General features: G+C 37.5%; 1 protein-coding gene across 9 annotated transcripts in view; it reads right to left on the bottom strand.

The window, feature by feature from the left end:
- DDC (dopa decarboxylase) overlaps window positions 1-19,182 on the bottom strand; it is an 80,108-nt gene that overhangs the window by 5,929 nt on the left and 54,997 nt on the right. For 5 of the 9 annotated variants that reach the window (XM_049830130.1, XM_049830128.1, XM_049830132.1 and 2 more), the window contains exons 10-13: window positions 15,099-15,175; window positions 11,241-11,260; window positions 10,413-10,511; window positions 3,013-3,114 (exon numbers count right to left, since the gene is read on the bottom strand). In XM_049830130.1, the coding sequence (XP_049686087.1) occupies window positions 3,013-3,114; window positions 10,413-10,511; window positions 11,241-11,260; window positions 15,099-15,175 (298 nt within the window). Of the gene's footprint in view, window positions 1-1,615; window positions 1,761-3,012; window positions 3,115-5,017; window positions 5,103-10,412; window positions 10,512-11,240; window positions 11,261-15,098; window positions 15,176-15,377; window positions 15,396-16,394; window positions 16,417-17,182; window positions 17,228-19,182 lie in introns of those variants that run through there. The other 4 variants (XR_007509741.1, XM_049830134.1, XM_049830133.1 and 1 more) reach the window with 4 other exon arrangements.

The raw sequence follows: 19,182 nt of genomic DNA, 5'->3' as shown, positions 1-19,182 counted from the left end.
AGCAACACATGATGAAGTGCTAGCTGCAGATCTTTGACAGTCTTTGTTATCCAAATTAAAGGAACCTGTCCATCTAACTCTTATATCAGCAGACCCAGAGATGGCTTCAGCATCACTGGGCAGTTTGCCATCATAGCTTAGGATATACCATGTTGATCTTGAGTGTTATGATTTTATTCCTTGGGGAAGTATCTTAGCTATTGTACAGCCTTTACTCTTTCTATTACACTGCTGGTAACGCAGAATTGCAAGAGATGCTAGGAGCATCTGTGCTTTCACCGCAGTGTTCCCTTACTGAACACTGACTGTGGGAAAAGTGTCAGAGATGGACAAATCCATCTGTTCAGCAGCGGTTTTGTTATTGTAGCGGCATAGGTCTTCTTGGAAACATCCATATCAGAAAACATGTCCTCTCACATCTGCACAGTTGTAACTTGCCTGCATAGCTTTTTCCATATAAAAACAAAGCATAAGGGAGACACAGTTTCCCATTCGCACTGAGGATAAATGTATTATTCTCATGGGTTTGTATCGTATTAGAGTTAGAGCTGAACCCAAGTCAAAACCTTGTTCTGACTTAGCACAAGTTGTTAGGGAATTTGGATGGAAGCCTGAAATTCATGGCTTAGCCTTGTCTTCTAGGAGATATTTAAGCAATTTGAATGCTTCTAAGAAAAGGACCAACTTTGGTGTTTTGCAAGTCCCCACACATTATGGGTCAGTCACTGGTGACAATGATGTACTGCTTTCTTATCATTAAAGTGATGATCCTTGCCTTTAATATGAAATGCACAGCAGTAACTTTTAGGTCATGCAAGCGGTTATATGATGTTAAGTTAAATCCCTTGGCAGGGGTGAGGGGAGGAAGAAGAAAGATTTATATATCTTCTTCTGTTCTGCTCTCAGAGCTGCACCTAGGGGCTGCTGTGACACTCGGGTGTCACGTCAAATTGAAGTTACTAGTGACTAATCCTCTCCCAGAGCTTTGAGAAGCCAGCTCTGATTGAGTCTGTCAGCTTCAATAAGACGGTATTCTCACCCCTCTGGAGAAATTACTAGCTTGACTTGTATTCATCTGCAGACATGACAAGGAGGCCAAAAATTAACCCTTTGGCATGATACATTTGATGAAATAGTTATAATATGAAAGTCATAGATTATTAGTCCATCTGCTCAACCGTGTGAAAGGCAAAAAATTAGAAGTTACAGATAAGCAAAAAAAATACAAAAGGATTTCTCAAGAGCAAAGGAAGAAAAAATATTTCATAATTTTACAGCTGTGCAGCATTACAGTTCAAGTCCCCTGTCCCCTGTCCCTTAGTCCTACTGTAACTACATAAAAGTTAGAAGTATCCTACTTCTAAGATGCATTTTAAGACAAATTATAGAAATCACGGGAAGATTTTTCAAAGAGTGATTTAAAAAGCAAGTAAAGATGCATAAATAATCATAAAACACTCTTCATTTAAAAGCTTGTTAGTTTTGTTCTCTTTTTTTTTTGTACTGGGAAGAGAAGCGATGAAAACACTGCTGATTCAACACTGGTTTTCAGCAGAATCATGCCTTTATACTACAACTTGTCCAAAAGTTTCTTAGCTAGGTGCCCAATATTTACCTCCTATTGTAAAATTGTCTTTCCCTGTAGATCTGATTTCTTCCTCTGGACCATCAGGGACAGGAGAACAGATGTAGATGAACTACTGGTCTGATCAAAAGTGACAATTCCTGTGTTGCTATGCTCTATTTCACCAGGACTGTTCCTTTAAAGTAAATGTAGAGCACTGAGTAACAGCTGTCTCTGGATCTGCAAAACTAGTGTTTGCTTGTTCCATGTGAAAGAGCAGACTACAACCAACATCTTGTTATTGAGCAATAAAAGCCACAGAACCTATTCCTCAAAATCTTTTAAAAGTTCTTGTTAGTAAAGAAATAATATTCATGTTTCTACTTACTGAAAAAACTCCACATTCTGTCTGATGCCCTAGCATCAGACATTTTTTTCTTTTATTTTAAACAACATAAATTCAAACAAAACCATTTTCCTATTCCAGGTGAATTCACCATTACCTTATTGTTAAAGATTTGTTAGCTCCTTCAGCCAATTGCATCAAACTCAGGTAACTGGAGCAACTGAATAACTGAGAAAAGAATTTGTGAAAAGTAGTAATACCACACTACCCAGAAGGAGCCAAGATGTGCTTGTGAGCCTTCAGAAGAGCTAAAAGCTCACTTAGGTATCACGTGAACTAGAAAACATCAGTGCTGTTATTGTCATTGCTTGGTGTTCAGATTCGGTGTCACAATCCAGCCCTTTACAGAGGCTTTAGCTGCAAGCTCTTCTATTAAATGAGTTTTTTACCTAAAGTAAGATACTGATTCCCTTTTAATGTCTGACTAAACAAGTGAGCCCTCTCAACTACTGCAGCTCTTATGCTCTGAGTGCAGAGTGAGTTTTCTAGTTTCTGTCAGGTAAGGTCTCCATGTCAATGAACTTGGCACTTACAGAGATTTTGAGAAATGAAAGACCAAGAGGAGCAAAAGGGTCATGTTCAGCACAAAAAAGCAGACCAGGGCTGAGGGCAGCTGGGAAGCTGCCCTCCCATGCAACCTCTTCTTACTCATGTCTTGTTCCAATTTGCCCAGTCTGACAGTAGGATTTTATAAATGAAAATGTATTCTTTAAAGAAAACAACAAAAAGTGTTTACTACTCTAATCTTCATCCATGATAGTAATTTTATGTATATATATATGTAAAATTGGATATTAAATATACACACATATAAAATTAACTTAATATTTCCATACCCTAGTATGCTTGAATTTCTCTTAAGCATTTGATTAATTTTTTTAAAAATTGTCGTAAGCTTCTTTCTTTAATCTGCTTTGATCTATGTGAACTCCCTTTACTTTCCTTAAAAAAATAATTAAGTACATTAACTACAAAGACTATATTCAATTGCAGGTTATTGTATTGACATGACAGAAGAAATAGGAGGTCTTAGCTGCCTTACCTTCAGCCGAAAACAGACTAGTCCCAAGACAACCTCAGCACAGATTTCAAACCTTCCATCCTGAAGGACTAAATGTTCAAATTGATGCGACAGCCTGACATGCTAAGAAGAGAAAGACAGTATCTATGTTGTACAAATTTGATTCAAGAGAAAAGATGTGCTAAATTGTTTCCACCCCTAATTTCTCTTCTCTGTTCCCTCTTCTGATATGTGATAATATTCACATATTGCCATCTGTTTATGTTAACTTACATCCCGTTTATGACTTCCAGAGACCATATCAAGCCATTACTATATTAGTAGCTCAGTCTGTCTTACGCAGTACTAGTCTGTTTCTTAATCAAACATTTCAGCACAGTTTTATATGATACTATATTAATAGTAAATAATTGTAATAATTCTTCTTTAGGTTTTGTACCACTGTCAGTTTTGGCTGGGAATGGCTAAAGAGTCTAAAAGCTATTATGGGGAAAGGGGGAGATGCACAGGTATACAGAGAGAAAATGATCACTATTCCAGTGCAAAATAAGCTGGAAAGATACACTTTTTACAATAGTTCACTGAATGAGAGAATAACTGTGAAGAAGGGGAGAACTTGCTCACTCTTCTGACCTGGGTGCTCAGGTTTAGTTGAAAAGAAAGGTGATGGCAGTATAATCAAGAAAATGAGTAGCAAATCTCAGCCAACCTGTTTAGAAGTTACTGTGGAAAAAAGAGTGGCATTGAACACCAAGCCAGGGAAATTATTTTGAAGCATAGGAAACCAGTGCTCTTCCAAAATCAAACAAATAGGAAAAATACCAACAGGCATATTAACAGCCGGCTGGGAAGTCTTAACATCAGTCAGTGATGCTTGCATACCACATTTTGCTTTCTTCCAAACAGAAGATGAATTAATTCAAAAGCTCTTGGAAAAAAAGAACCTGTATCCTCATCAGGTACCTGCAGTACCTTATCCAGTCCCCCTCTCACTGGCTATCATCACTTTAGTGCTTACTACCCTAAAAAAAACCCCCCAAAAACCCAACAACACCCCCCCAAACGACAACAGCAAGCAGCTATTAGAATTAGTTTGTCTTCACGCAATAGCCAGTCTACACCAAAAATTATCAGCAACATCTAAAGTGATGTTTAAAAGTTCCTTAGCTTTGATATATTTATGATTGCAAATAATTTTACAAAAACAAACAATTAAGCCCATGTCTCCATGTCTTTTCCTGCTTTTGCACTTTATCTGTTTGCAAGTTCAGGGACAGATATCAAACAAAAATGAAACATTTCACTTTGGGCCAGGGTTAGATGTGGAATGTTTTAGCTCGCAGGAACGTCTTCCAAAAGGGCAAGAACAAGGCAAAACAGAAATTACAGAAAAGAAAAAAAACAACCAACCCCAACACATTTTGAAGTCTTAATCATAGCTTTCTGATGTTTGTTTATTTCTTAAAATAGAAAAACATTGTTTATATTGAATCAAAACATTGCTTCAAAACCTTCATATTGGGCATACTGGTACCCTATGCAACCAGCCAATCTTACTGTTGTTACCACTTCCTTTCTGCTGTTTGTTACATCCATTTACCATCTCCCTCTAAAATTAGACTGAAAGCTCTTTTGAGTCAGGAATGAGATGAATAAAATGCCTAGTCCTTTCCTCGGCATTTGAATGTTCTGCTAATATAAACAGCTATGAAAATTGACCAGAAGTATATGTATATATACAGATACTTGTATGCATAAGTGCATAGAAAAGGTATGTGAAATACGCATACGTGTTGTAATGATCTTTTACTGTCTCCTCCTATCCTCATGTTCCATAGCCTTAACTAAACTGATGTCTTTTACACAGCTCTGCAAAATTTCACACTGCATATACTACGTCTTGGAAATCAAAGCCATAAAAACCATCATGTTCAATGAGGTAAGAATTTCACAACTGTTCAGCTGAATGTAATCACCAACTGAATTTAATCAAAATTTACCTGGGTAAGAATTGAATAAAACAAAAATTTAAGACTTGGCTTACTGTGAGTAGTTTGTACAAGAAAACTCCAAACCCACGCTGTACATTTTATAGCAGGTATTTATGTCCACTTTTTGCACAAAAGGATTTTTCAGGAATTTGAAAGACATAAAAGCAAGGAAAAATAGAGACTATTCAGTAAAACACAAAACAAAATTCTGGAAGTATTTTGTATTCATGTGTGGATTCAAGCACTTTTATCCATAGCGAGTCTTAACAAGTAGCAGTAATTTGTAAAGCCACTGGGGGGCACCAAGTGTTTTAGATTATACAGAACTGGACTGGCGAGAAAGTGGCGATTTAACTGGTTTCACCTCTAATAGCTTTGCTTAACACACCCAAAGCCCTGCACCTTTGAACTATAAGCTATTATCCTGAGTTGCTTTTACAAAGATTGTTACAACCAAACACAATTAAACCCAATGAAGTTAAACATTTTTAAGCCTGGAGGTTCTAACTCTGTAAAACCGAAGGGCTTTCGGGTATCACACCTGCCTCTCTGAGTCCAAGAGCTGCACCTGCGCTCCAGACATAAGTGTGGCAAGAACTCACAGAAGGACATGTGTGGCTTTAGTGCTTCAACTTTTCAAGACGGGCAGGTAAACTGTGAAAATAAAGTCCTGTTTGGAGAACTGCGGGCACTGAAACCAAGGATAAGAAAGGAGGAGAGGTAAAAAGTAACAGGCTGTTCTCAGTTTTCTGCTGAGTGTGTACATACCAAGCCTGATCTATGGATATTTTAAACCTCCAAATGCTTTTTATTTTGACATTTGTGTCATGCTGTGTCCCTAGCACCATTAACTTAATGCTGACATTCAAATATTACTTAACTTTTAAAAATTCTTTTATTTAGTGCTGTTACATATTTTAACAAAAAAGTGGATGTACGCAAACCAACTCATATACTGTTTCTAGCAATATCATTTGGAAAATCCCTTTATCATGTGGGTTCCCAAAGTGGAATCACATGGACTGTGTTAGTTGCCTGAAAAGTCTTGGTATATAGGAACAGAATACCAGCCCTTCTCTTCACAGTGAAATTTAGCAGATTGAAGAAAAGAAGTTTGTAAGGAATTTTTGTGTATCACTATCTATCTCAGGTAAATAACCATGGCTCTTCTTCAGTGAGAAGTGAAACAAGAAAGGGATCTAATTCATTTGGTTATTCAGGATTAAGTGTCTTACATAATCACTAATGGGAACAGTAAACTTGTGAGCATTAAGACGGGGTCCCTATTTTTTTAAAAAAAATCTGTATTTGTGTATGTATATGTGTGAATATAAATATAAATGCTTCTGCATTAAGGTGTTTAAATTGAATTTTGATTTTTGGGCAAAGCCTTCAAGAACTAAAATAGGTTTTGATTGAAGGGAGCTTCTCTGAAGCATCACAGTACATCAGTGTGTATATGCAAATAAGCATACCTGCCTAGCCTTGATCACTTCATGCTTTTCCTCCTATAGATTTCACTTCTCTGTCTGCCATAGCTCGCATCCCACTACACTCTGAAGGAAAATGCTGTCTACAGAGCCTTCTCAACAGCGACTTGGGCTGTGCCACTCCCCAGCTGAATGCTATCTCTGGCATTGCTGTTCTGTACAGTTCCAGTATCTTGGCCTCTGCTGTTAATTTCTAACGGAATTCATTATCCTCAGTGAAGAAAGGAGGACATAGTACACTGATTTCTTCTGGTCCTACAGAGGATTCATCTGAGTCAGAATGTTCATGGGGATCACATACAAAAACATTAGCCGCTAAATTTCTCAAATTACTTCTGAGCTCTTTGAGAGGACTTAAACTAACAAAAATGGTCAAGCAGTTTGCAAATGGGCCATTTACAAACAGGCCATTTGGGTTTCACATTTATACTGACTCTGAATGTTTGGAATCAGTCCAGAAGACGGTTACTGTTGTTGGTTTTGCCCTTTTTGTACATCTCTGCGGCTTTGGGACTTACCTCCAAAATTTGTATTTTTCTCTCCCCACATCCTTCAGAGATGACTGTCTTCCCCTTTACCACTGCTTTTAAAACCTATACTTTGCAATAGGTTAATATTACATGTTGTTTGGGAAAAGAGTGCGTAACTGGAAGGTTTGGAAAACAAAAAAAGTTACTGTGTCTAAATCCAAGTCACACATGCAAATTTCCCAGGAATATTTTAGTTCCTAAATGCCTTCCTCAGTACAAGTAAATGCCAGTTGCAGTGGTTATCTAGTCATTTTGATGCAGACCTTAAGGTAGCAAACATAACAAACATCTTTTTCTTAAAACATACTAATAAAAGACAGAAGAAAAAAAAGAGACAAATAGTTTTTTGTGGCAGTTTACATCCAGAAAAAAAGAAAAGTTTGGGAAGAGATAGTTACAGATATCTTTGGTCATCCATATAGAAGCTTGTTAATCGCACAGCAAATAGGGTGGCTTCTTAAGGATATGCTGTGCTTTTCCCCTCTATATCATGTCAGAAGCTCATTACTATTGAAAATCTCAAATCACTTTGTAAGTAACACCTGACTCCACAAAAGAAGCCTAACTAGAAGTCTATAAGCACTGGATAAATCCTCCTACAGTTTTGTATGACTTAGGAGCTGAAGTGTCTTTTTTTTTTTTTTAAACTAGGTGATCACAGCATCTATATTGGATTTTTATAAACTCAGAAAGGAATTGAAACCCTAGGTCCCAAATTTCTCCATAAGGCCCATCCCTGCATCTGAACAGGCATGCCTTAGCTGCTTTTGTATAGCATGAACAGGAACGACATGCCCTACATGCGGATACGTTGACGTATCAAAACTACGTGGTGTGTGACTGCCTGCTACATCCCAAACGTAGGCATGCCCTTCCCCAGGTTCCAGCCCAAGGAGCTGTTTCAAACATCTGCTCTTCTGCCTGACTCTGTGGCCCTTTCTCTGGGGCAACTCCTTAATAAAACAACAGAGCATGAGCACTTCTCCCTTTTTCCCCAACTCCAGCCACACTGCTCTCCACTTGAAGGTTGCAATGTCTGCTTCTGCCACTGTTCTTAGGTCTCTTCTCATTCCACCTATGTCTACTCTATCACTCAGTGTAATAAATGCAGCTTCAGAAATAATTCTGGCAGCTACAGAGGTTCCCTTAAAACCCAGCTAAAAGTCCAAGTCCACAAGATACAGTACCAGCTATTCTCTTCAAGGACTGCGTTTGCCAGCAGTGGGAATATAAAAGCTGTTATTTGCAAGATGCTACAACATGTTTAAAAGAAAGCAACTTTTCAAGGTCAAGCACTGTGATAAGCAATGCTAAAGTGAAGTTTAAAAGTGAGGTTAAATTCCAAATTAATTTTCATTTGGAAACTTGTCTATTGGTTTGAAAATATAAGCCAGTGTCAGGTGGGTTTACATATGCTTCATTACTACACTGCCAAAAGGAAAGTCATTCACAATATATCTGGAACCCATGATAATTCCTGAGAAGAGAGGAAAATGTGCAAGATATGAAACACACTTATAATTGTTATTTTGCAGCTACTGATATAACTTTAGCAACGTGTGTGCAAACTCACAAAAGATATCTTAAATTCTGCTAGAGCAGGGAGCAAATGAAATGCAATTATTTCTTGAAATTTAAGTTCAACTGAGAATTGCTGGAGACAGAAATTACTTGGTTTTTTTAAAGCTGCTTTGGAACCCACTGAATTGAATCATCATTCATCTGGGGCGGGGGGTGGGGGGGGGGTAGCGAGGAGAAACTAACTTAATGGTTCCAGTTTGACAGATGTATACAATGAGATACAAATTCTGCCCTTAATTACACCTCTTCCCCTTTCAAAGTTGCAAACGTAAGGTCATAACTTATTTTCTCTGTATACTGGGGAACAATATAGTCCTTAATGAAGTATTAAACATACACACTCAATTCAACAAGCGCTTGGAGATCTAGCTGTCTGAATTACTTTTACAAATAAGGGAACATATTAGGGTTTTATTTTGGAGTCAGTATCTTTAAGAAAAGATTGATTTACTTAGCCTTCCTGAACAGTATTGTCACAAAAAAATATAAAAACCTGGTCTTCAGCTATGATTATAGAAAGACAAGCACTTTTTGGCTGAACAGTCAGGGAAATGTCTGGGAGGCAGGGAAAGAGGGAACTTGTTGAATGTAAATACTGACCTGTGGAAACCAGCCTGATAAAAGGCCATGCAATTGATATGAGGCTTCAATCCTCTATTTTCCCAGTGAGAGATTTAGCCCTACTTAAAAACTTGGCAACATACCCAGAAATCTAACCTGAGAGAGAATTCCACTAGAAACTGTAATGGTAGCCTAGTAAAGCAATAACAAACCTTGTATCAATTTTTCATCAGAAGGATACGTATCAGATTGCCACAAGGATGACAGAACATCAGGATTACCACTGTTGTCAAAGTTTATTTCGGAAAGCCTCATTAAGGATAAAAGTCTAATTTTTATGTCAGTTGAAAATTACAGTGTGATGAAAAAGGGAAGCAAAGAGGGTACCCTCTATCCCAGAACCTTTCCAAATCGAAAGAGATTTCCTCATGCAGTGATTTTACAGCAGTGGAAAAAGCCTTTCTTAGGAATTAATCTGTTTAGTACCACAATAGAAAGGAATGTGTGTCTGTGGGGAGTTTGTACTAGTTTTGTACTAGACCAGACCCTTAGCTAATGGATATTTTTGTAAATTTTTAGAGCCAACTCATGGATCTCCTCACTAGAAGTTTCCCTACACTTCATAATGATGAAAGGTGTGCTTGAATTTGACTTTACTGCTACAGAGGAAGTATATATATAATTTAGACTGGTGCCAGCTGTGGGGTTTTTAGTGATTAAAAAACTCCTTTTTACATCAAGAATAAACTTAGTACTTATTCATAACAATGTTAACAAACTGTAAATTGTACACATTCTCTTTTTTTTAAAAAAGATGTATTTTAAACACAAAACAAAGAAGAAGCAGAGGTAGAGATGCCCTATAAGTTACTGTATCTCTTAATCATAATCAAAACATGCTATCATTGCATGCACATTAATAAAATAAAGAAGTAATGAATAAACATGTTTTTCCACAGTAAAACCATGGATGTGCTCTGGCTTAATTTGAGAGGGAACTACGGTCCCACATGGTAGAAATTATGAATTCGTAGACTTGTCTTCCCTAAAGATTAAGACAAAACAGATGACAGTTTTGAACCCGCCGTGATACGAAAATGTGACACTACGTGGGGCAAACGAGCAGCACCCCTTTGGAACTGAGCTGTCTAAAAGCTGTTGCCTGTGCTTTCTGACGTGTACAGAAGTCACGGAAAGTAGATAAGTAGCCAGCTCATTTTTTCTTCCCGTCCCATCACAGGTTACCCTAGAAAGCAAATTCCACTCACCTTGCGGATGTGCTCCTGCAGCCCCGTGACCCCATACATCCTCAGCACGAACCAGAGCTTCAGGGAGCGGAACCTCCTGCCCAGGGGGATCTGCCAGTGCTGCAAGCCAGGGAGAAGGGAGGACATCCACGTCAGAAGTCACCATTGCAGGGATACTGCAGAAACTGTGCATTCTGCAATGATTTTGAAGCACACCGCATTGCCACAGCCTACAGGCGGTTGCTAGAGGCAGGTCAAATAATAGTAGAAATGTCTATTCCTGGTTAATGCCCTGGTGTGACTGTTTAATACTCAAAATTTTCAAATTAAAATTGGAAAAGGAGGTTGGTGTCAGAATGAAAAGGTCACAAGGGAAATCAAGTTTTCTTTGTGCATCCTGAATTATCCTCGAAGGCTTTAGGAAAAATAAGTACCTTAGAAGCTCATGTACATTGGTTTGTTTACAGTTGTGGGGTTAGCATCTACAATGACAGGCCCTTTTTCCATTTCAAAACAAGTGTTTCTACTGGTTAAATATTAAAACACATATGCGTTTTTCTTTTAAAAAAATTGTATTATTCACTATGTTAAGGAAAAAAATCTTTAGGACATTTCTTTCTACTGTCTAAACCTTGAGATATTGCACATGCAAGACAATTTCTGCCTGTAAACAATTAAAAAAGAGTTTAAATTTTCAGCTTGAGGAATGTTAAAAATTTAGCAAGCTGCATCCTTCCTGGAAAGAAACATAAGGGTTTGACGTTTATGATAGTAATGGAAAATAAAAGTCCTGAAAATATCAGTATATAGCAGTAATAGTATTAATTATTACATTGATGCTGTACTTACCCGATAATCTGTTACAAGGCCTGGAAGTTAAAGAAAAAATGTTCACATTGCTTCATCAGAACAGTCAAAGCCTTCAATCATTCTAATGTTATTGAAAAAGCTGTATTGTAGCTATCCTGTATGTTTGCTACAAACTTCAGCATCATCAGTGTCAATAGGACCACCAAATATCTAGTGGGGTACTTGGCAGCATGCTGAATGAAGGTAATAAGCTTCATTCCTTAGCTACTCAGAATATAGCACTAACAAGTTAAACAGTTTACAGGAGAAGAAACACAATTTTCCTTTCTGTTATACTGCAGATATTGTGGAGATGATGGACTAAATACTGTTTATTTTCTTATTGTAAGGAAAAGAAGTAATAGATAAAATAGCTATCATTAATTTTGTTTTAAAAAGTTTGCAGAATCCCCAAGCTCACTTCATTGCTCATTCTCTGCTGTGAAATGTCACCACCTTTACCCTAGTGAACTGGTAATACTTTTTAAAATAATCCACTTCTAACTGTCTTTTATACTCATTCTTACATTTGTTGCTAATTCTTCAGCACGTCTAACAAGTGATTGGAAAATTTGACTCAGAATTGACCTCTTCCTGCTTGAAGAATAGTATTCTGTGTTTTTTTATGGCTTTTCCTTTGACATAGTGAAAGCCCCTTATGAACACAGATTGACCAAGCCACAATGCAGTCCAGGGAGGGAAGTAGAGGGCATTATTAGTTGTCTTTTATACAAGCACACAGAGTCAAGATGCATCTACCTTTTCTTTGAATCAGGTAATTAAACTGATTTCACAGTAAAGGAAACCATAATGTAAAACTGGGTTAGTTGCAGTAAGCCAGTGACAGAAATTAAACTGATGTAAAACTTAAATCCCTTCTTTAGGAAAATGTGGAAGCATCCACTTAGCTTTCTTATTCTTTCTGCTTTATTACTCTGCAGTGGAGTATAAGCTTCATACAAAAGTATGTACTTAAATTCCATGGGAAAGTGCTGTCTAACTGCTCCTGGAATTGTGAACTGCAAGGTCTCCTGGAATTGTGAACTGCAAGGTACTATATAGAACTGTAGCTTCTGAATTTGACCAGTCCATGCAATTTACATAATTCTCAGCCTTTATATTTTCTAGGAGTTAAAAAAAACAAACACCAAAGAAACAATTTCCTATGTTACAAGCTCTCTTGCCAATGTTCTCTCATCTATGCACCCAAAACATAGGAAAAATCATGGTCCTTCCTCCCTGCAACATGTAGCCATTTGTTTCTCTAACCTGTTACTATGTTATTTTCCAGATTTAAAAAATAAATAAATAAATAAATAAAAGACACAACGACCAACAATCATTAACCTGTTCCCGGACCTCAGGAAATGAACATGGTTGCCTCAGCTCAGTAAAGAGGTAATTTGATAAGATTCGTATTCTTCTGCATTGTAGCAGCCATTTTTGTTTGATAGCTGCAAGACTGCTTGCAAAGAGAGTAAAGCAACTGATGATAGATAAATAATCCTACGCTCCTGTAAGGGGCTATGTCTAATGATCCACAACAACGCCTTTCACAAGCTGTGAAGCAGAATGCAATCAATGATTAGTCCTTGATTACAAGCCTTAGTCTTACATCTGTATTTAACCAGGAGGAATTGCATTGTGGGAGCATACGTGGCATTCACAATGGAGTATAAAGCTGCATTCTTCTAACACTGCCATTAGGATTTGACCTATATCCTGGGTTGCCAGGCAAGCTAGTATAATCTTCCTGGTGTGATGATGCAAATCACATAAAATTATAATTAATGACAAAATAAAGACTTTCCCCTTGGGGGCACACATAATTGCCATATGGTTATTAAGAGTAATTGCTCACAGATAGAGATATTTTTCCGCTCATTTAAATTCTTGAGTGAGAGATGAGCGAATTCAAAAATGCTACTTCATTTGCCTTGTAAACCATGATGGGAATTCTCAGACCTGAGACATAGCCAGAAAATAAGACCCTCCATTAGGCAAGTCATATTTCCAGGAGTGCTGACATCCCATAAATCACACAGGGACCAAGAGGGACTGTAACAGCCTAGCACCTTTGCAAATTTGACTATGTTTATGGAAGGCGTAAGCATGGATTGGATTTAACAGTTTAACTAAAGGCATTTGCATTTGAAAAGTGTTGTCCAGCTCTTTGGAAAATTGATATCAGATGGGAATAGGGCGTAGAACAATTTAGCGTCACTAGAATGCTAGTAATCAGCTGGTCTCTGAAATCATTATGTCCAGATTACATAACATGCTATCACAGCTTCTGAAGGCAAGATGAAGGCTGAACAACTTACTATCCAACTGGGGAGATAATGTTTTCAGGTCAACTAGGTGGCCTCACTGAGAGCACCAAGTTTTAAGAAAGGTTTGATTTTCTTCTGGTGTTATTTAACCTGGGGAAGACCTAAGGTTCTTGTATCAGCATTGTCAGTTGTCACAAGAACATATTTTCACTGTAGTTAAGGTTGGGTATTTTCTCCTGAAGAGAAATATTTTTTCATGTATGTTAAGTAAAAGCTGGTGACTTAAGTGTATTTGCTATAACTTGTATTTTTCATTAAAAAAGGCAAAACCCAAGTATATGTTTTTTTCTTAACAATTCTGGCCTTTGGAGGGTGAACCTCAGCTCCAGAGTTACTGTATTTTCTTGTTTATTGGAACTGTTCTATATTTGCATTGCTTGGAAACGTAGAAAAGGAATAAAATGCAAAATTTCTGCCAGTTCAGGATTAAGGCACAGGAATCCATTTTTCCTAGGGCTTTTTAGTGAATGGTGGAATTCTGGATGGTATTAATTTAAATGTCAAGGAGTTCATAGCCATAACAGAGAGAAGATAAAGGTACTCAGGATGTACTTCTGAACACAGATCAGCACCAGCAATTCCAGGGAAAAAAATGAGATAGAGTAAACAGTAAGAACATCCACATGTGATTCACCCTCTTGAGAAAGTTATGAGGGAACTTGTACCACATGTTGACACTGCACTGCTGTGACCTTCTTCACAATTAATCAGTTAATAACTGAATGTGTGAAAACAGGCTTCAGGATGGCAAATGCCACTCTGCAGTTGCTAGGTATGTGCAAGAAGCAGCACTAATCCATTAAGGAGCTTTGTACAGGGCCTACGATTTGTAAGTTCTTTGTGAGCATTTTGTGAAGAGCTTTCATGAGCATTTTGTACAAGATGGATAGCCTGCACTTACTGCCTTCTCTACAATCAACGTGAGAACATGAAAGCAACAGGATAATGTCCCAGATAGCTATCACTGAAAATAGAGCACAGATACCAAACATGGTTCACCCCTTCTTTGCAGTTTCAGGAAGTGTTTGCTCCTGACATGGGTTTTTGAAAATCTCAATCAGAGCTTGCACAAATAGCTAAGAAAAAAGGTCACAGACTTTAGAAACTCTACAAATCAGATCTTGAAACCATTCTGGAGAAAGATATGTTGGGGAAGGCAGGTTAAGGGACTTGATACGCAGCACCCAATAATATGTTTATCTGACTGCCAAAGATCATTAAGAATTTTCTCAACACTCCTACAAAGAGTCAGTGGTAAGTCTGGAGCTGGGTCAATCCCAATACAGAAGTATTAATAGAATGCTTTATAAAATGGCTTTCCCTCAGTTGCTTTTTATACTAAAATCTCTCTAGACATGTGTTTGCACTTCAATAAGCTTAACCCCCTAGGGCACTCTGAAAATGGAAATAGGCTCCTAAACAACTTAGGTAGTTTCAAGAATTTCAGTTTTCATCTTAAGTCCTTTTTTCCCATCAAATAGTGTGCAAACAAAATAATAATAGTCTCATTTAATTGAAAAATTACCAGACTCCTGATGGTGATGCTGCAGGTAAAGAGGTTCTAATTTAAAGGCACCTGTTAAATCTGATCTTTTCTTCACCCTGTATAAAAAAGAAAGAAATCAAATTGAGAAATTTAAGAATTACAATTTAAGGCATTTAATTTCCACAAGAAGTGAAGGCAAATTGAATGTGTTTAAACTGGCGTATTTCCTGAGCACAGCCTGTGCCATTTTCAGTGCATTTTCACAGCCATATCAGTACTGTACTTACAAGTAGTTAAGTGTAAGGCTCAGCAGGAACGGGCAGCATGACTGCACAACTGCATATTTAAAAACAGACAAGAAACAGACACAGAGGATCTTTTTATGGTGATAGACGCTCACACCAGAATGTGAGACTAGCTGAAGCAATGTTAATGTTTGCAGTCAACAGAAGTTGCCTTGAAATTACTGCAGTACAAATCTGTGTGGGAAGAGCTGTGGCTTCCTAGACACCGCGCACAGCCGCAGCGAGGCTTTGGGGATGCTGGCCACTGCCTCTCCATGCTGCGGTGGTGGCGCCAGCAGCCGCTGGTGGGGACAAGCCACCCAGTCCAGACTCAGGCTTCCCTCTTGCACCACCCTGCCCTTAGCTGGATCTGATATACAACTACCGACCGACGTACTACGGCACAATGGAAAACTGAGAAGCACACCTGACTACTGCCAGGGAGTGGGTGGTGTGAATGGACTGAGGTTCCCTTTTAGAGAGAATAAGCTACGTTTTGCCAGTGGGTAATAACAACACTTTCCTGGTTTAGGCTTTGCTCTGTGTGTAAGACTGACTCACCTCCACAAATGCTGGGGTTTATAGAGGCAGAAGAAGAAGGAACCAGAAATCAAAAAGGGAAAGACTGCTACATCATTATATTAGGCCTATTAATACATTACAAAGTAAGCAATAATTATGTCAACACAGGGACACTCTAAGTGACAAAGGTCCAAACCTTTTATTATTTTCTGTGCATCCGTTTTTTTCTGTTTTTTAATGTGTTAATGTAAATTTCTAAGTAAAAATCTAATTTCCAATAGTTTAGTGTGCCTGTATAATGCACAAGCCAGTACATACTCCCACTCTCATCCGCGTCTAGAGTGTGCTCATAAAACATCTTATTCAAACAAACAAAAATCTTTCCTCTCACTAAGGGTCAGGGAAGTACCAAGGTTAACAGTCAAGTACTTGCCTTCAGGTATGGAAAGTACATAGCTGAAGATAAGTAAGCTTATAAACATGAAAAATAGTAAAAGATATTCAGAATGCTCTCAATAAACACAATCACCTATTTGTGTGCTGGAAATGTCCTGTGGACAGAAGAAAGAAACTATTAGCCGAAAGCAGGTTTAATTAGGATAACTTTTTAACAAACCCTAAGTTGTTCTACTGTAGTTTATTGGATATGTTTGAGTACTTTGGTATATTTGTGTTTCACTAGCTCATTCTGTACGCAACTAACTCAAGTTACAAGCAATATCATTAGTTGTCTTGTGAGAGCTGCATTTCTTCTCCTGTAATATGCTGTGCTAAACAATGGAACAGGTAACTATTCCGCAGGAACACCTAGCTTAGAAGATGTAAAAATGCTGCCATCTTGTAGTTCCTTGGTGATGCTACTGCTTTTTTAAAAGATGGTGCCTGGTCCATCTGTGGACTTCACAGGTCTTAATCTGGCAACCATGAAAAACTGTCTAAAAGGATTACTAAAATAAATCCAAAGCCTGCACATCAATGTATATGAACCAGTTGAGCAGCACCTCTATACACCATGTCTAGATTTCACCCTATGTATTTAAAGTTCCTTGCAGTAAGTGCTTGTGTGGTCTGGTAATGGACAGAAGTGGTGTCCTTAACTTTCTTTGCAAATACCCCTTGTTGACTGAAGGATTATGAACATATATTTAAAAAATGTCATTGATAAACTAGAAATTTTTTAAGGCTTGATGTTACACTAATAGAACGACTAAGATCTAGCTTGAGTGGCAAAGATTCACATATTAAGTACTCATAATACCAAATGCACAACAGAAGTCCTGGTGAATAAAGTAGTGAAAACTGTGAAAAGTGACTTACTTGGATTGCACATCTGCAGCTTTCAACAGCCTCACTCTATTCTGTCTGTTTGAAAATTATAGATACAATAACCAAAAAGGTGACTTCGTATTACAAACTAACAGAAAAATTTCACTTCCAGCTACAGATAAGCATTTCCTGTAAGCACTTTCCTTCCAAATACTGAAACAATGTTCCCAACCAAAAGTTAACATTTAAACCCTGAAAAGAGTAGCAGAAAAGCAAAAATACCAAGACTTCACAAGATTATTATTTTCACTCTCTCTGAAAGAAGACACTTCTTCTATTTTGTCATATTCCAAAGTACCGATTAAACAAGTCAGGCAAAACTGACTGGTAGTTTCAAAGCAAAGTCTCCAAAGGACCCTAACATTTGAATATGGAAAATACACCCCTCTCAGGAGTGGCTATATTAATTTCCTTTTTATAGGAAATTGACTGCTCTTTTCTGTACATCAAGAAGTCTGAGAATATTTCACAAAAGGTTTATAATGAAATTGCCTCCAAATCCCAAATGACATCAGTGCTACATATTGCACTGAGTAGTTAAATAATTACATTACAGATCTAATGGCTAGATTATTGTAATCAATTTGCAGGGAAAAGAAATGGGAGTGTTTATTGGGGAAAGTGCTGAGGAGCCTGGGTGATTTAGAAGCCTGCCTGTCGATGGAATTCAGCTTCCTTTGATTCTAGTGTTCACTGTTTATTGAACTCTTTCCATGTTATTAAAATATCATGGTTAATATTTCCCATGTATCCTTCACAGTTACCTTTTCTCACCGGGTTCCTTCATCCTTTATTATTACATTTCACCTTTTTAGGCAGCACTACAGTTGGTAAGAGAGGTGAATTTTGGACATGGGCCTTAGATGTAGTTGGACAATGGATTTGGCTTCAAGTCAAAGAGTTTAACTTTAAATGTATACTTCATTCTTTATTAGGTGAATAACACCTATACAGAAATGCCTTGCTGAAATTAAGCCTGAATGGCTATAGTTGTGAAGCTTTCACTTTGAGTAAGGAGACATGGTGCAAGGTCTCTTGAGATTCCTTATAATGGAAACTTCCTACCTATGAAAACAAACATTTTATGCAATGGCTTATCTAAAAAAAAGCAAGAAACAAAATGGAGAAAAATACTTTCTTAAGTCTAAAGTCTAAGCTTTGCTAGGAAGAACCTAAAATCACCTGAGATGGGAACATAAACTGACAGACAGTGTGGCTGTACATACCTTGTTTTCCTGGAAAGCCAGGTAACACACTTTTAACATAGTTCCACAGTGTTTCCACAGGGGAAAGCAGAATTAATGAGAAATTAAACTGGTAGGGACTAGACTCTGGTCCCTAATTGTCCTACAAACATTAAAGAGAATGATGGTGCATTGTCTCATTTCTGAGTGGCTACTTTGTTAACGTCTTTGAGTGATGAGAAAAAGATGGGAGAAACTAGCAAAGCAGTTTCATCGTCTTCCTATTTCCATATACAGAGAGAGACAGCTAGTTATGAGGTACTTATAAACTGGAGTCTTGGGTTAATCACTGCTACTACTGATGAATCAGGATCAAAATGTAAGCCATTTACTCTAAGGAAAAGAAAAAAAACCATAATGGCTTGGAATATTTGAAGTGCCTATATCAGGAAAACTATTAAAATAAAAAAATGTAATGTATTATCTGCATAATCTACATATTTGTGGAAAAGTCAACTTTGCTGATGATATTAAAAGAGCTGAAGGTTGACCAAAGGCAACTGAGCGATCACTGTCTTACATTTATTCTTCTTTTAAATAAGGTGACCTTCTTCTGGATGATGTTTCAGAGTCTTCTTTTTAACATTCAGTTTTTCCTTCTTTTTTTATTTTTTTCAAATTTTGTTCTATTATAACTGAAATTAATGTTTTCATTTATTTTGATAAATAGTCTGCATTTATTGAGTAGCTATTTTGCTAATAAGTATCATTAGTCATGATGCTGGTAGACACTAGGTTCTAGAGATT

The sequence above is a fragment of the Accipiter gentilis genome, chromosome 27 (assembly GCF_929443795.1).
Source record: "Accipiter gentilis chromosome 27, bAccGen1.1, whole genome shotgun sequence".
NCBI lineage: Eukaryota > Metazoa > Chordata > Aves > Accipitriformes > Accipitridae > Astur > Astur gentilis.
The sequence above is the reverse complement of the archived record's forward strand: the minus strand, read 5'-3'. Positions and strand labels throughout refer to the sequence as shown.